At 44.4% G+C, this 18818-nt stretch overlaps 1 protein-coding gene across 1 annotated transcript; it reads right to left on the bottom strand.

The window, feature by feature from the left end:
* Positions 1–19: 19 nt before the first annotated feature.
* WDR82 (WD repeat domain 82) lies at positions 20–17239 on the bottom strand. Its single transcript, XM_066326798.1, has 9 exons — positions 16856–17239; positions 11928–12025; positions 9095–9161; positions 8807–8906; positions 6674–6790; positions 5753–5908; positions 5559–5628; positions 3657–3799; positions 20–3478 (listed from the first exon to the last, which is right to left on the bottom strand). Exons 1-9 carry the CDS (start codon positions 17014–17016, stop codon positions 3449–3451), a joined length of 942 nt encoding a protein of 313 aa, XP_066182895.1. The 5' UTR covers positions 17017–17239; the 3' UTR covers positions 20–3448.
* Positions 17240–18818: the final 1579 nt, after the last annotated feature.

The following is an 18818-nucleotide window of genomic DNA, read 5'->3' as shown; positions in this document are numbered from 1 at the left end:
AGAATTTACAGCACTCAAGTGGTCTCTCTACAAAATATTTATTGGTCACAGCCACAACACCGAATTCTCCACAGACGTAGTATTTTGTGACAAAGCATAATTTGACTTTACGTATTTACACTCACTGGCAAATACCACCGAGGTCCGACTCCCTATAGCAGCTCATGACCACAGAGACCAGTTTCTGACAAGTTCACCAGGTTCCTGCCCCTGACCCAAAACCAAGGTGAAGTCTCTTAAAGTGCTAATGCAGCCAAGAGGCATTGGAAAAGATGCCCTGCTGCTTCCAAATTTGTCACTCAATTGCTCCTGCACCCTCCAAAGGAGGAATTGGGGCACTAATCTAGGACCTGGGAGCTTCAATAAAGTAATAAAAATCTTTCAAGACTGACTTGAAGAATTACACCTGAAATCTCCTATAACACAGGCAGACATGCTCAGCCACCACACTGCTTACTAATTAGAGGTGGGCTCTTGAATCTCATTTCCCCCTTGTTTTGAAAAAAGGTCTTCACTTCATCCTAAAGAGCATGGAAGGAATTTACATGTCAGATTTGGAGGGGGAATGCTGTTTACTGCTTGGCCACTCTGTCAGACCTGGGAAAGCTGTTTTTCATCAGATCTGTTTCTTATTAGCTGGCAGCCCTAAATACAGGGATTGCAGCCCTGAGACTCTTAGAGGAGCATGCAGAAGCTGAAAGCTAAAAGCTTTATTCACCTTTCCTGTCCAACTGGCTGAAACACACAATCCTCAAGTTCCCTGACAACACTTGGCACATTCCCCTCTTTTAAAGCCAGATGGAAAGCACTTCATGCTACATCAACAGGGATGTCTCTGCCTGTGTGAGTGGCAGTGGGCCCCGGGAAGGCGCTCAGCTGTCACCCTGAACGGAGAACTAGTGCTGTTGTGCATGAGCCTGAACATCCCTCTTCACTCCAGAACGCCACTGATGTGCTTGTGTGTGTATCCTCCTAAACCACTCGCTCCTCCAGTCCCCTTTTCCTTCAACATTCCATGCCACAACATACCATGTTTTACAACACTGCAAGCAGAAGAGAGCCGAACAACGACCTCTAGACAAGCGTTCAAAACCACATTAACAAAGAGCTTTTATAGAATAAAAGACTTCCAAATGCTTCCCCATGAACAGTAACAAGGAATATGGCCAGAGGCGATCTGTTCACTTCCTCAGGCAAAAGACTTGAAAAACCTCAAAGATAATTTACTACTGGACGCTGAAGTTTGACTGTTAAAGCACACTACAAACCCCAAATATCTGTATTTTACAAAGCACTGCAAATACCAACGAAGGTAAAATAGCACCAAGCAGCCTGAAATGCAACACTGCTGAGTTGAAGTGGCTGAGGCCTGAGAAAACCACCTCCCTTTGCAACGGGCAGTATAATTTATAGGCAATGGTGGGCCAGCACAGGAAGAGGGATGGCATGAACCTCTCATCTGCATCTCCAGCAGAGGCCTGTGTGACAGAGCGAAAGCATCCCTCACCCTGCTGGAGGATGGCCAACTCACATTGCAGACCTGTGGTTAGAAATGCCCCGTGTGGCAGCAGCAGAGCCACAACCACAGCACAGATGGAGCCCACGGTGTGAGCCTGCCCCGTGTGGGCCGTGCTCCTGCACTGCCACAGGCAAGTGCTGCAACCTGAGCCAAACCCAGCAGCTCAGAAACGCTCAGTGCCAATCCCCAGCTCTTGGCACAGCACCTTTCCATGGACAGGGACTGGGAGTGGGGAAAAAAAGGCAAGAAAAAGCAAAACAGAAACAGCTGTTCTGCAAGGCATTTACTTTTCCAGGGAGTCATGATGTTGAACTGTATACAGCTGAGATGAACTTTGCTGCACAGGGAACATCAGGACAACTGACCTAAGGAAAACACTGCAGCATGGTTTGCCTGTTTGGAGTGGCACTGGAGAACAGCGAGAACATGCCCATTACTGTCTTGTCACCTTGCCAGCTTTTTGTATTTATGAGCAGGGAAGCACATGTGACTGGGCAAGGGAAAGAACAGACTTCCCAAGCTGTGACCCAGCACAAACCCAAGTGTGTTTGGAAAGGCAAGAATACAGTGAACACTACATTTTCGCCAGGCCTGTCCCAGCTTGCTGGTGGATGCATCCCACTGAAGCAGTATTTCAGGAAAAAGAAACTGGGACTGGGCTTGAAGACCAGCCTGCCAGCTTTTCTGTGCTACGAGCCCCTGAGGCAGGAGAGCACGTCCTTCCCCATCTCTGTGCAGGGCCATTCCTTGGAGCAGGGCGACAGCAAAGCAGTCAGCACAGTCATGCCTAAGATTTTTAAAGTTAATTTCTGAACACACCATCTGACCAAGAATGCATTGCTCTTTTGGAGCTATCACTGGAATCTGCAGACCAGTGCCAAACTGTGTGATGGACTACTCACATGTCAGTTTTACCAACAAAGGGATACAGGTCTAAGCCTGGTGTAGGATGAATTTCATGGAGCTTATTTACAGACCAGGGGGCAGAAAACTGCATTGGTGAAAGTAAACAGCCTAGACACCTCACATTACTGGCCCACATCATATTCTTTTTTATCTAAAAGTAAAAAAATATGGCCCATTCCCACTGCCCACCCACCCCATGATATTTACAAGTAAGATCAGCCAAGATGGTACATAACGAAGATACACAGGCAGACTGTGCTTTCAGTCTCAGTGTGGTTTCTCCGTCCTCCTGCTGACAGACTCCTTTATTGCTCGGGACACTGGCCGGACCTCAGCAGTGCTGTCTGTGCCTCCAGGATGTTGACACAGCAAGCAGCAGGGAGGCTTTGGCAACCTCTGACAGTGGATGAAACCTCTGCAGTTGCACACTAAATTGCCAAAATAAAGGATGACAAGATGTATGAGGTACATTCACAGCTACCCACACTTCTGGTGCATGTTCCACTGCAAGAGAATCCAGCATCTGCTGTTGAAAACTGTCAGTGTTCACATTTGGCACAGAAGTATTTGCATCTGTGGACTGCAGTGAAACCAGAGATCCCAGACGTTAAAAACATGCACCTATGGAAAGGAACTGCATGTTCCACGCTGGAACATCAATAGCCTTGTGCATTTACAGCAGGAAAACACATAATTACAGCTTTAAAAAATGCCACAATCATTTTGTAGATAAAACAGACTTCACGGCTCTAAGAAATAACACTGTGTCAGTTCCATCTTGAGCTAAAGCCTGCTGGGCATGGACTGGAAGTAAGAACTTGTAGCATGCTGCTTCTTGAGGGTGCCAGGAGGCCAAGAGGAGCAGTCCTCACAACGGAATGCTGTAGATCAAGGTAAGACATGGAAAATATGCAGGAACAGGAACACAGTCTAGGAGATGTAGGCAATTCCAAAACTATGTTTGCAATGACGTGCTGCTGTCAGCAGTATGGGAGCCATCCGACAGCAGCTGCAGCGGAGGAATTAATCGTCAATAGTTGGCAACCAGAAGGCCTAGAGAGGAGGAAAGAAAACATCTTTTCATAGCAGAACACAATTCTCTCCTACAACACCCTGTAGGAGCTGCCACCTTCTGCAAGTACACATGAGAAGCACTGAGCCTTCTCAGATTAATCTCTGGAAGGGTCAGCACCTCATGGAGCTCAGAGGAACTTAAAGCTCAATTCCTTACCATATTGGAACATGCACTAGCGAAAGTCATGAATTTTGGATTGAACTGCAGACAGGTTATAGGACCTGTGTGTTTTCCATCTAGCACAGCCACCTTCATCCCACTTTCTCCATTCCAAACATGGATCTTCCCATCCTCCGAACCTGAAGGCAAGAGTGGAAAACAAGATATACAAGATGCACTGGAGAGGTCAGCAGAGGAAAGGAAGAACATGTTTTTCTGTCAGAACTTTAGGAACAGGCAAGTCTCAACTTCGTAACACAATCTTTAAAATTTTCTAAGTGTCACAAGGGCGCATACAAAACATCACAGTTAAAACACCTGTATCCAAACAGCAGGTTTGCACCTTTGCACTGCAGAGGCTCAACTACACAACAGGGCAACACTATTCAGGCAAAGATGTTAACTACTGTCACCCAATAGGAAAAGAGAGCTGACACCTTCAGCTGTGGAGGAGAGACCCTGGCCAACCTTTACCAATGCGCAGAGGCCAAGTGCTGGGAAAAGAGTCATTGTTCACACAAGTTCTCAGTTCAGACACAGGTAAATGTCTCACTCAGTGGGCACAGAATCAAACCAAAGCCTTTACCATGGAAGGTAACCAGATTTCAATGCACTAAGCCAAATACCAGAAGCTCCCCTGGAGATATCTACTCTCCACATTACTATAATGGGACAAAATTTTCACTTTAAAATGACATTTTTCAAACTCTGAGAACTTTATATTTTTATAATTTATTTCTGCTTTAGACTCACTTTAAATAGGATTCCTAATAAAAATGCAAAGCATTTTCTTCTGCTTCTGTATTTATGCCTGTAGCCTTTCAGGAAAAAAAAAAAAAAAGAAAACCTACAAAGTACAAGTTGCAACTTAACCATATGTAAAAACTGAACAGGAATAAGTGGTTTGGAACTTCTACTACTGTTTTAATTTGGATGAGCAAAACAGGAAGGTAAATATGTGCAATAAAGTGCTCTCCAGAGACAAACTAAACAAAACTCCACCCCTCTTCTCTGCAATCAGGAAGTTCTCAGCCAGAACAAAAGAAATGAAGTTTTGCCAAGACTATCACTCATACTGGAAAAATGAGGATCTGGATACAAAATTACCACAAAGTTAAATGTATTTGATATATCGGTCATAGAAATAAGAACAAAAAATTAAGTCCTAGGAAGGGGAAGCACCACATAGACTCATCTGACTTGTGTCCACAGGTCCCACTGGGGAGCAGGTGACTGAAGAGCTCATTTTGCTTGGGTGCCCAAGGTGCAGCACCAGGCTGTACAGGAATTTCAGGCTGATTTTTGCCACCTGCTTCTCTCAGGACTCCATCTTACAGAGGGCCAGGGGAATCATACACTGGGAGGCACCAGGCTGATGCCTACAGCTTCTATCAAGGGTTAAGGCTTGTTCCACAGACATGGGGATTTACAAGAGCCACATGAACAAACTGCAGCTGCCCCATAATGTCACTAGTTCAGAACACCCCTGGGGGTGTACAAATGCACCAAGATACAAGACCACTCACCCAAGCACAAACACATGCTTTGGTCATCAAGAAACAGGGGACGGCCACAACACAGCCACCAAAGGCTGTGAGGCAGCCCACGAGGGAAAGGACCACTAACAAACTGACCCACACTACAATAGCTTCCTGGTTTCTTATCTATTTTGGAACAGCACTTATATATAAGAAAATAAAAGACTTCTTGCAGGCTTTTTTGTATTTCAGTCTAGAGAACACTGAGCAATCTAACAAAACAGAACATTGTCAGTCCAAAGAAAGCTTACAGCTGCATTGTATTATTTAAATACATTCTGTTTCCCAACAGACACAGCTTTAGCCCTACATAGCATGCCTAATTTCAGAGCACTGGAATTCTTGCCAAGAATTATCTTACCTATCATGATGAACTGAGAGTCTGGTGTGAATGATGCCTCCAGCGTGACAGCCTTACTATTGTTATAACCCTATGGCACAAAACAGGAGAATATGTAGTAGAGAGCGTGTCCACAGCAATCTCACAACCAAAGGGCACCTGCTCCCCAAACTAACACCAAGTTTTCCAGCAAGAACCTCAGGCAGCATGCTCACCCCAAACGTGTGCAGGACAGCTCCTTTGAAGGCATCGATCAGCCGAATGAAGCCGCCGTTGGTGGAGATGAGGATGAGTTTCCCGTCGTTGCTGAACTTCAGGCCTGTCCACTCACATGTTCGGTCATATTGCATCTTAAACGTGGCAAATGGCCCCTACAGAGAGCAAATGGGAAGGAAGATATGAGAAATATGAGGAAAACTCTGCATTGCTGTTAACAAGAATCTGTTTTTAACCATAGTGCAGGAAAACATTACAGATTTTTTAAAAAGAAAATTCTTAGCCCTGAGATACCAAAAGATGGTGTCAAGGCAAACATGTCCCTGCATGTTTAAGTTTCAACATATGAATCCAGTTTCCAAAACAAAAAAGAGTGCAACAGGCTGATTCAATCCAACAGTTTCGTACTCTACCACAACCAACAGCACAAATTAAATTAAGGTAGGAATAGGTTTTTGAACAAGCTTGCTAAATGAAGTTAAAGAGTTTGAGCCAATGCAATCATCACCTGAGTTTTGAAAACCATGGACCTAACAACGCTCAGTGCTTATTCTGTTCAGCTGCCCACATCAGTACAGTTTCCTTTGAAATTTCCATCCTTTCTGACAGTCCTGGCTCAACTTTGCCAGTGTTCTTCCAGAATAATCAGCAAGGAAAGAAAGGCCAAAACTGCACAATAAAGAGCCTAAACTGGAATTTGGAGCAGGTTCAAGAGTTACCACTTTAACACTGGTTATGAGTGTACCTCAGGATTTGTATCTCTTTCTGTCCATGAGATGTGTGCTTAGTAAGAACTCTCTGGATGCCAAGGAGGCATCCCAGACAGTAAGCTCAAGTACACAACTCCAGCCTCTGAGCACTGAGTTTAGATTAATTCTTGCAAGATACAAGCTGTAAGAAGGGAAGTTAGGGTACATCACCTTGTCAAAAGAACGGAGATCATAAAGCTTCACCATTTCAGAATTGACTCCAGCAGCAAAAATCAATCCTTCAGGGTCAAAAGAACACACTGGCTTCCCTTGGAGATGCATTAAACCCTAGAAATAAAAACAGCCAGAATTATTTTCCAAGACTGATGCTCCCATTTCTGCCACCACCCTCTGAGTCCACTGTGAGCAGGACAGTGCACTGGGGGCGGAAAAAATTAGTTTCAGTTGTATATATTGAGGTTTCACAAAGGTTCAGAACTCAGCTTTCTCAACTTCACACCATCACGCAGAGCTTCCCATTTCCTTCAGTGACAAAGTTTACACCAAAATAAAACAAAACCTCATTCAAGGTGTCATGCACTCCAAAAGTCCCCAGAGAAGGGAGGCTCATATGGCTGTTAATAACCATACCAGGCAGCACCACAAAACACTGCTGGCTGGGATCAACAGCAATGCTCTACCACTTGTGGCTGCACAAGAGGGAAAAAGAAGTACTTTGAAAGCAAGGGAAAATCACTGGTGAGCTTTACATGCCTATTTAATGAAACCTCATACCTGCTGGAAGCCAACAGACCTTACATATTAAAACTGATAAGTAACTACAAGTGCTTATTTTAAATGTTACATTTTTCTTAAGTGACATAGTAGGAAACACTTGAGAAAATTTGGTAAAAGTCAACAAAATATGTAATTTTCTGTATGTATCCTGACTAAAAGTCTGCGCATGTTAGTCAAACGTTTTTATTAAATGTATGTACATAAACAAGAACACATCTTTGATTAAATCCATAACACATTTAACAAGTTTCTGTTTTTTTCTTTCTGCATTCCCCTCTAGATAAAAGTCTAGAGATTTTATTGCTTCTCCTCTTTCCCTCGCAGGTCAGTTTTCCCTGTGGTCTCTGAAGGTAAAGCAGTGAGCTCAGCCAATGCTCTGGTGAGTGGGCCAGCTCTGGTTTCCTGGGAGTATTTCCAGGCAGTATGGCTGCCATCTCACGGACCAACTGAAAACTACAAGGAACACTTCCTCAACCTGTTTCCCAAACTTGACTGGATGCAGCTTCCAGTTACAAATCCTAGTTTTACCATTCTCACAAGTTCAAGCATTAGCATAAATCATAGAATTGCTACTGCACTTACAACCCTATCTTATCTGCAGTCACTTGGAGATGGAGATTGATCCCAAGGGAAATCTACACACTGTAGTTAAAGGTATTCTCCCCCCCAAAAAACCCCAAAATTAAGATCTGCCAGAAAAGGCTTGGTTTGAAGAACGATGACATTTTGTGAGAAATGTAACTTTTTTCTTTCTCCTTCATTTATAGTTCCAATACCTGGAATAAGCAAAGAGCCCTCTCTCATTAGCAAAATGGTCCTGGAGAGATGAGGAAATATGAGAGCACAACACAGTGTATCCAGATGCCAGGACAAAACAATTCATGACCACTAAAGGTTGAGATTGTACTTCCAATCTTTCATTCCTGCCACTGCTGCCACTTCTTGTATTTTTCTCAGCCCTAACAAGCCTGCTTCCACTAAAAAAAGTAAAGTATTCCAGCAAAAAAGGTAAACAAAAACAAATAGGGCTCTGTCTTGCTATCAAGTCAAATCTGCTCACAAACAGTTCTGATGAATAATAGAGGTGATGCAAGGAGCTGGCAGACCATATGGCTGCTGTGTTACTTTAGATCATCAGTTTCTTCATGAAATTTAACTGCATCAAGGCACCAATTTTAGACACACACTACAAACACTCAGACAAGATGAATTCGCAACACAGGAGGGATGCCAGCTCTGAGAGAACACCCTCTGCATAAGGTAGCAGCCTGATGAACAAGCTGATGACACCCAGCCCTTCTCCTGTTTCATCAGCTGTGGGTGTTATTTCTTGCCCTCCCCAGTGGCTCTCCAGCAGAGACACAGGTGAGAGCAAGTGGTGTTACACAATGTGACATATACACACTGCACAGAGATTCCTGATCCAGGCTCCTTCAGGAATGTGTCAACACTAAATCAGCAGCACACACTCCTGGCAGTATTTTTAGTTTGTCACAAACACACATCCATTTTTTATCCTTCCAACTGAAAATTCAACACATTATGCACATGAATTTTATAACCTACCTGGCAATTTGGAGAGCGGAGATCCCAAAGTCGAATAGTTTTATCCAGAGATCCAGAAATAAAAGTATCATCCACTGGAGACATTGAAAGAGCGACCACTCTGCAATACAGAAAAACACATGCATTACAGACAAACCAAAGTGAATGGAGCAACACCCACCCCAACAGTTGTGTACAAACTCACAACTGAACAAAGCAAAAAGCAGCATGAACCAAGTGTAATGGAACTCAAGCCCATTACCATTCTTATTTCAATTTCTCCTGTCTTGTTCCCAAGCCACATCTCACCTTTTTGTGTGCCCCGGGAAATAGCGAATGTATTTGTTGTCATGCAGGGAGAGGTATCGGATTGTGTCTGAAACATAAACAAGCCACAAGCTTTATTATACCACTAGCCCAAGGTTATCTGAAAGTGATCACAGTTATCCGAAACTTGCTCCATAGAGCAAGAGTAGTCTGGTCATTTAATTTCAAATAAGATTTTGAAAGAGAATCAAGTTAGAAACAGACATCAATCAACTCAGTTCTTATAAGCAGAACTGAAAATTAGGCAAGCGGAAAAGATACTTCCCCTAGTCTGAAGTTATGGTACATTAAAAAAAAAAAACTGTCACGTGATTTATGCAAGGTAATTTCAAAGGTGCTAAAATTTAAGTAGCAGCAGGTTTTATTCCATCGTTCTCACAAAATGGAGAGTATTAAATTTACAGAGTAGATACTACCACTTTGTAACCTTTTGCAGCACAAACCTTGCTCTCTTTCCTACATACACATTCAACAAACAAACCTCCAACTAAGCAGTACACACAGGAAATGTACAAATTCTGGCACTCAGCTAAAGATAAAACCAGCAACTTCAAACCTAGGACAAGACCATTAAAAACTAGCAAATCTCTCTTTTTGTTTAATCTGACAATCAACAGCTTCATACTTTCTCTGCACTTACAGCAGCTAAGTTCTAAGAAGAGGACAGAGTAATCTACAGCTTAGTGCACTTCAAGCAAGCTTAAACATAAATCAAATAGATGAGAGCAGCAGCTGAACATACCAAGAGTAGCCTACAATTCTGGAAGATGCTTTAGAGACTTCCCAAAAATTAAAAGAAATCCTTCTAAGAGGAAACAATTATTAAAAGACAGAAGCCACTTTTTAATCTTTATGTGCAGACTCTGTACTGCTGGAACAACAAGTCCTGCTGAGGGTCAGGGACATTTTTGACTCAGAAGAACATGTGCCAAGAGGATGCAACATGTACTGGGCATTTTGACAGTCAGAGGGGCTACCGTGTTCAGAATGTTTGAAAAAGCTCATTCAGTAAAAGTTTCTATCTGTGAAAAAATTATCAAGTTCTCATTTTTGCCTGAGGTTGGTCATCAAGCTGAGATCAGAGGTCTAAACTACCCTCCAGTATTTCACGAGTAAACTGAAGGTGATTGAACAAGCTGGAAATGTGGTACTGATGACAGACAGGTCTGAAAGGCTCTGAGTGACCTGAGGTGATTATCCAAAATATAAATCCCTAACACCAGTGTCACATCCTGTAATGGATAGAACCAACATGCTTCAAACTTGCTATTAAGGGTCATCTCTTGTTTTTCCTGCAAGAACGGTCATTACCTGATCTCCGAAGTATCCATGCAGAATTCCATCCTCCTTTGCTACAGAGGAAGCACTGGGGAATTGTGCTCCTTTCTGATGCTCACTGCTGGCAGTGCTCTGTCCCAGGCAAGGCAGTGGCCTGTACAGTTATCTCCTGTACCGGGTGGTATCATAGACCCTCAAACTGTACAAACTACTACCTCAGCCTGGAATCAGGCAACAGGAAATAAGTCCAGATGTCTTGAGGAAATCTTCACAAGTAAATTGGTAGCAATTCAACAGAAAAAATGCTTGGAAACAAGCACCAGCATTCCTATTGCATTGAGGTAACTTTCCCTCCCAATACCTGCAAAACAGGTTAATACAACGCACCTTGCCCATGACCACATGCATTAGGGACTACAGAACTCCTAAAGAACACACTGTTGGTTTTATTTAGGTTACAATCTGTAACAGCAACATTCTCATTTTCACATTGTCTCTCTTCCTTTTCTTCTAATTAAGTGTTCACCATAATGCTACCCTGAGGCAGGAAGACTTAAGTCTTACCAGTGCTTATAAACAAAAACTCAGTACTCAAAATGGCATTAAAATGCTTCACTGAATTGTTAATTATTAGTTATTGTAAATTAAATAACAGCCAAATAAAAAATGTGACACATAGTAATAACAGCATTAAAAAAAAAAAGTAGGTTCTAAAACAGACTAAAAAGGCACATGCTTCCTGTGACACTTTTAATCCTTCAAATCCAATTCTGGCAGAGACTTCCTTGTTCCTCTAGTTTCAGACCCAGCTTGTTCTAGTTTAATCTGACTTCCTAACTCTTAACTTCCATCTTCTCTAAATTCACAGCCTTTGAAATTTCTTTAGTAGCCCAGCACACATCACAAGGCACCAGCATGTCTACTATTTTCATCTCTGCAAAGGAAAAACCTAACCAAAACCTCTACTACGGAAATTATGAGTCTACAAGTATAGTGTTAAAACCCATTTGTAAAGCGCTGTGCTAAGAGACTTGGTCACTGCAAAATTCTTAGACATTGACTACAACAAACAAAACCATGACTGAGCTCTGTGCCCTCCTCCAGGCTTGGCTGGTGATCTGCTGAGTTACCTGAAGCTCTTGTCCTCCCTTCCTCTACAGCTGAACTGTGTGTACCAGAGCTATGGCATTTGGCCCAGCTGCTCCTTCCACCTCACTCACAAGTAAGAAATGAAGGTGCAGAGGCCGATGACAGCACTGACAGATACCAACACCAACTGAACAGCACAATGAAGAACCCAGGTTTTATCTCCCTAACAATGTTTAACCCCTCAGTTATGGCAGCAATGAACAAAACACGTAAAGAGGCTCAAGGGATTAGCACCAAGCTGTGCATTAGTGCTGGACATTAATTCCCACCTCTGACAGAGTTCTCAATACTGAAGAGTTGTTATACCTTTTTCCCAAATCTTTAGCACTGCTTATCCAGACATGTAGTGTACGGAGATGAATATGCTCCACTCCAGTGGATCACTTACCATCTATTTTGTTGGAGCTGTACACGACAGTGTTGGCAGCATGTGTGTATCTGATGAGGTCCACTCCGTACTTCTTACTGTACAGGGTCCGCTTTGGTCTGTCAGGAGGAAGCAGAAATAATTGCACTCTCTGCAACAAAAATCTCAAAACAAAACTCCTATCAACAAGGCCTGTTCCCACTGAGGCATTACATCACTGTTTCAAGAAGTCAGATGTTTTTATACAAAGAAAGAAAAGCTTTTGCATTTGATTTTCAAACAAGGATTTTGTTTGTTTTGTTTTGTTTGTTTTCTCCAAGACTATCCCTAGGCTTGAGAAGTTCTCTCTAACACTGGCAAAATGCATGTGTCTCCTCCAAAAAGTCCTTTGCCTACGATATCTACTGCAAAAAGAAAAGCAGGAGCTAACGTAATAAGCACAGCAAGCAGCACTGCCTTACTGTGCCCTTGCCCATTCAAATCTCCTATTCATGTGCTGCTTATTTAAGATTGAGTATAATTTGTCTTTGTTCTCTGTTACTTCAAAACCTAGAACAGGGTGTCTCGTTCATGGGGTATGAACCCAGGCACATCTATACACCAGTCATCTGTAACAGACATAGTAACACAGGGACTTTTCCAAACCACTGCAGAGTTATGCTTGTATCCAGTTGTAAGGCAGCAAACTCAAATTTAACATTTTGCAACAGAATGAAAAACACTCTCTGAGAGTGAACAGAGCCTACAGAACTGGGTTTTTGGGGTAAGCAGGTAATGCACTGCAGTCTGAGAAATTTAAACTGCAGAGTAAGCTTAGAAGCAGCTGGCTAATAAGGGTATTTCACAGCAGCAGTGCCTGTTTGAGCAGCGCAATGTCTCCACCACCCTCCTTCCCCTTTCATCCTCAACTGAGGGAGCACGAAGGTTTCAGAGCTGGGCAGTGGACCAACAAGGATACTGATCAACACCAGAAACACCATCTCTTCCAGGAGCTATTTTTAATCCAGAAATTCATAACTCTGGTTATTACACAGGCCCACAAAATATTTTACCCACACGACCAAAGACAACAGCATGGGAACGGAAACAAACAGCAGGAGCAGTCGAAACCAATACTGCTGCCAAGAGAAAAGTTTGTCAGACTACACCCTCAGACAAGACATTCTTATTATGCTGGACCTTTTCCTTTCTTCATTAGCTCAACCTGACACACCCAAACAAGAGCACAACTCAGAGACTTTTCGTATCAGAAAAAAACCCAGACATACATTCTTAAATATCAGTTCTCAAGCAGTAGAAGCCATCGGGCTTTGACTTCAAACAAACTGTTGGGGACAAATTCCCATGAAGTGAAAGCCAACATAGCAAGTGAAAAGCCACACACCACCTGCACCACAAACCAAAACTCGACTCATTCTTCCCCAGTTCCTCCAGCAGTTTTTTAAATTGTTCTTCAGATCCAAACATGTCACACACTGAAAAAAACACACCTAATTTAAAGTTTGACATGCTAACATTATGCATGATATACTTCCCCACACTGTTTTCTGAAGTTACCTCAGCTATGCTGTTGACCAATCTGGTGGGAATAAAACTCAACAACAAACCAAGTAAAAAAACCCAATCTCAAAATATACTATATATATTATATTCTCCTAGTTTGTTTTTTCGTTTTCTATTACAAGTTTAAACCTTAGAAGATCTATTTAGAATAAATTAATATAGACAGAGACAATAAAGATCAACAGACAGACAAAAGCACATTTACCAAAAAGAAGGAAAAAGAGTTCTGTGTTCTACAAAAGGTGAAGCTCTCATGTAAACCAATACAAACAGAAGCATGTCACTGCACTTAAGACCTGTTGCCACTCAACTATTTTAAACACAAACAAGAAAACTAAGTACTATTTAACAACAAACCACAATCACTAAACAATTCCAAGGTCAATCTATCCAGCCCACCTATAAACAAAGAAATATTGACAAAGAAAAATACAAGATCTCAGTCAAATCTGCTACAAAGATGAAACAAAACACAGGCAAAGTTTGTAATATCATCCATGCCTCGGACTGAATCACTGCTGCTGTGGGTTAAACATCATCCACAGCCAGGGACATGGGTGTGCCCAGCAAACACCACAACTAAGCAGGAGTTATCACTTTATTGTATCAATAGCACACAACTGATATACACTAAAAATAAAGCAACACCTTTACTAGAGCACCATTCTATCATAGCAGGGTCACCGATGTGCAGCCAAGCTGTTCCCAGCTCCAGGCATTGCTGTACATCCCAATACACAACTGTTTCCTAAGTTTTCACAATCCTTAAGTCCAAACAGACTCCACTGAGCCTCTTTAGTTATGCTTCTGAGCCAACCAACTGTGGAGGGATTTGGTGCTGCAGGATGGGTAAAAATTTAATAATAATTTACTTGTTTTCACACTTTGAAATAGAAGTGGAATACGGAGACCAAAATTATGGGATGCTCATGTCAGCTGCCTAAGCCCAGAACAGTATGATAAGCAGATAATCTTGTCCTGTCAGCCCTTGGCTACACAGCACTGTTTCAACTGTCCTGACACAGTCAGAAGCTGAAAATCACCAAGACGGGGTTGGATACACTCTCACAGAGCTGTACAACTCATCTTGGTGTGGAAAACAAAGCAAACTAGGTGAGAATACTCCTAAAGTACAGTCAAACAGCTGCATTTTAATTCTACCAGCAGTACTGCTCATTAACAGAGAACACACACCAAATTTTCCCATTTTTACACAGGGAAAGGCATTAATTTTCAGGCCATTTGATGAAATAGGGTATCCTACATTGAACCTCAGTAAGCAGGGCACTTAATTTCCTCCTGGCCATTATATCCAAGCAGGTGAGAGCTCCAGGCTCTTGAAATTGTGATTTATAAGGAAAAATAAACCAACTACAAGCCTGAAACTGCCACAACAATGATTACTCAGAGACCCGAAATATCATCTTCCCATGAATTTCCAGTGACAAAGTAATTCAAAGCAACACTTTCCAGGTTAGAGAACAAGTGTGTCCTGCATCCCTTGTTACCCCTAAAAAAATCACAGCTATTCTTTTAAGCCAGATGATAGTGCATGAGAAGCTTTCAAATAATTTTAAAATTTTATAACCACTAGAGAACCTACACAGAAGTTACCTTGAAACTACTTTCATTGCCCCACAGCACGGCAGTTGAGGACCACTGATTTACATTTAACTTAATTAAAGCAAACCCTCTGACTATATAAAGCACTTCAGGATTAGATGGAGATTGGAATGAAAGGGCCAAATGCCTCCCAACCCACCAAACTATTCCTTACAAGTTTGAAAGGGGAAGAGCAATCAATACCATCTGCATTAACATCAGTCAGCCCTGCTCCTACTGTAGATAATTAAAATCTGGGATCCGATCCATGGCACACTCCATATGTATACCGTCACCTGCTCTTACATAAATAAAAACTAAATATTTTCACGTCAGAGTTCATTCCAGCAGATGGGGAACACCAACAGCTTTAATGTGTAAAGCAATCAAACTACACAGAAGTCTAAAGTAATATATAATAGGTGTGCCACAAAATTAAGAGGAAATGCAGGAGGCAATCTTTCCTCCCAGCAGGTATGATGTCTTGGCCTGCTCGGAAAAGCAGGAGGGTTAGGAATACCTGGTTTACTAGAAAATATATACAACACTAATATATCTCTATCTTGACACTCCCAAGCCATTTCTTTTTTCATTCCCACATTACCCTGTCCTTTCCATTCCCTGTCCTATAATACACACATTGGTTTTCCTTCCACATTCTGTGGATGTCATGCTTCCCAATCCTGACTTTTCAAAAAAACCCCAAAACAACCAACAATCTCAGAACTACATCTCGACACCAATAAGCACATGTAAAACTTAAAACCTGAAGGAATTTAAAGCAGACAAACACACATATGTACAAAGAAAGATTTTAATTTCATAAGGACATCATTTGGTTTAAATTGTTCCAACTCTCACAGGCTGCAAACGCCCTTGGGTGCAGGTTTCCATCTTCTGTACAGGAGCACCAGATCTCAAGTGCTCTGCAAATTTCTGAGAGTTTATCCAAAAAACAAGATGAGCACCGTGTGATCAATGGCAGAAGAAATATAAAACCAGACAGTTAAATAAGAAACAGAAACACACCCTCAACTCATTACCCTTAGGTAACAGAAGTCAATCACCACCTTGACTGACTACATTTAAACGAAGACAATGATTGAAGACACAGGCAAATCGCACGTATTTCAGCTGTGCTTTACAGATAAGGACACAACTAGAAAAAATAATTTAAAACAGAGGAACACGTTTGCCTGCAGATCCAAGACACCACGTAGGAACTGGGTTTTATGGAAAACACCGTTAGTTTTTTAGAAGGTACAACGGGACATGCCACACCATCTGCACCTTTTGGCTTAAAGCATTTAGACAAGAAGTTACACTCAAATGAGGCATTAAAAGGGCACATCTACACATTGCTCACAACAACCACTTCTTCATTAATTAGGGAGACTTGAGCCCAGGGAAGCCCGAGAAGTCAAGTTTCATTCCTGCAGCAATCTCGAGACCGGGAAATGTGACCAGACTGAACCCTCTCGGCTTAGCAACTGTTTAGATCTCAGAGAAGTGAACTTTCGCGTACACTTAGGAAATCAACACCAGTCTCCAGCCTACCAAGGTAACAAGTACACCCGCAGAGCAGGCAAACCCACGCTGCTGCCATCCCTGCCGCTGTGGTTCTACTCACAAGCTTATGCTAAACACCAACAAGAGAGAAGCTCAAGTTAAAGCTCACCGGCCAGACCTGTGGGCACAGCTCGTCCCCAAAAGCCCTTCACAGCCCCGTGCCCCAGCCATCGCCCCAGACCCCGAAGGCCGTAGCCCCCAGCCCCGCCACTCACTTGCCCTCCTGACAGTCATAGAGAACGATGGAGTCATCGTCGCTGCTGGAAATGACAGTCTCGCCGTTGGGGCTGAAGTCGAAGCAGTTGATCTTGTCCGAGTTCTCGCGGAAGACCTTAGCCACGCGGAAGCTCCGCAGCACGTTGTCCGTCAGCTTCATCCCGCCCGCCGGGCCGCGCCGAGCGAGGGCGGCGGCGCTGAGGGCAGCCGGGCGGGGCTCCGGGCGGCGGCGGGAACGGGCGGGCCGGCGCGGTGAGGGGCACTGAGGGACAGTGAGGGGCCGGCCGGGGCGGCGGAGGGCGGTGGGCTCGGCGGGCTCGGCGCGATCAGGCCGCAGAGAGGCGGCTCCCCCTCATTGTGTCCGCCATCTTGCGGCTCCGGCGGGGCCGCGCGGGGCACCCTGGGAACGGGGAGAGCGGTGAGGGGGGCGTGCGCACGGGCTGCTGGGACGGGGGAGGGTGCGGTGTCCGGCGGCCATATAGAGTGTGGCAGGAATGGCAGAGAGGCCTGCGCGCTCCCGGCCCGCCGTGACTGTCACCGGCTGTCACCGTCTCGGCCGCTCCCGCGGCCCGAGGTGGGAAGGGGCGGCGTAGGGCAGGGCCGGGCGGCTGTGGCGGGGCCAGAGGTCATCACCAGTTCATTACCCACCCGTCCGTCTGTGCCTATTGAGGAGCGGGGGGCTGAATTGAGGGCATGACGTCATCCCGTAGAGCGGGCAATAGCTTCGCGCGAGCGGCAACGTCACTTCCGGTGCCAGGCAGGGCGGGCGCCCTCGGGGTGCTCCGGGCCGTGAGGGGCCGCGGGAACCCCGGGGCCGCCACACGCCACGCGGGATATTCCCCGTACTGTGCCGATTTAAGGCGCTTTTCGTAGTTTCTAGTGGACACTAGGGAGAAATGCGCTGGTCGGCAGCCGGCTGAACATGAGCCGAGGCGTGCCCTGGTGGCCAAGAGGGCCAGTGACACCTGGTCTGCATCAGCAATAGTGTGGCCAGCAGGACCAGGACACTGATTGTATCCTTGTATTGGGCACTGGCGAGGCCACACTTTTGAGTGCCGTGTCCTGTTCTGAGCCCCTCAATTCAGGAATGATATTGAAATGCTGGAGCAGGTCCAAAGAAGGGCAGCAGGGCTAGGGAAAGGTCTGGAAAAAACCATCTGAGGAGCGGCTGAGACAGCTGCGGGTATTTACGCTGGAGAAAAAGAGATTCGAGAGTGACCTTAACACTCTACAGCTCCCCGGAACGAGGTCGTAGCCGGGTGGGACTTGGCCAGCTAACCACTGACAGGGCAAGAGGATGCAGCCTCAGCTGTGCCAGGGGCGGTTTAGGTTGGACGTCAGGAAGCATTTCTTCACAGAAAGGGTGGTCAGACACTGGAATGGGCTGCCCAGGGAGATGTGGAGTCACCGTCCCTGGAAGTGTTCAAGGCAAGGCTGGATGTGGTACTCAGTGCCATGGTCTAGGTGACACAGTGCTGTTGGGTCACAGGTTGGAGTCGATGTCTCAGAGTTCTTTTCAAACACAGTTGATTCTGTGCTTCTGTGAAATCGTTTATGGGGTGCAGGTGCATGTGCTGTGCTGGCAACTTGGCAGAGCCCGGCAGGAACAGCCTCTGGGCAGCCCAGTGTGACCAGGGAGCATCAGTCAGCTCCTCCTCCTTTGAAATACACTGTGATGACTTTCTCACCCTTCCCTTCCTACTTTCAGTCCAGCTATTGCACATTTTTATTTCCCAGTAATTTTTACACCTCTAAAAACTTCTTGGAAACAGCACCACCACCACAACAGCTGTAGCACTCTGCTTCTGCACCGTGTAAGCTCTTAGGCAAAGGTGGGCAGCACGCACTTAAGCCTCTGAGAAACACACCATGGCTTTTGAGGATGTTGCTCCAGTACACACACCTCGCAACTGCTTTTTTTCGATCACAAATCCTGATGACAGGCTCAGTGTGCATGTTTTT

This window comes from Sylvia atricapilla, chromosome 11, assembly GCF_009819655.1.
Source record: "Sylvia atricapilla isolate bSylAtr1 chromosome 11, bSylAtr1.pri, whole genome shotgun sequence".
NCBI classification, from domain to species: domain Eukaryota; kingdom Metazoa; phylum Chordata; class Aves; order Passeriformes; family Sylviidae; genus Sylvia; species Sylvia atricapilla.
This window is presented reverse-complemented; position numbering and strand designations above follow the sequence as displayed.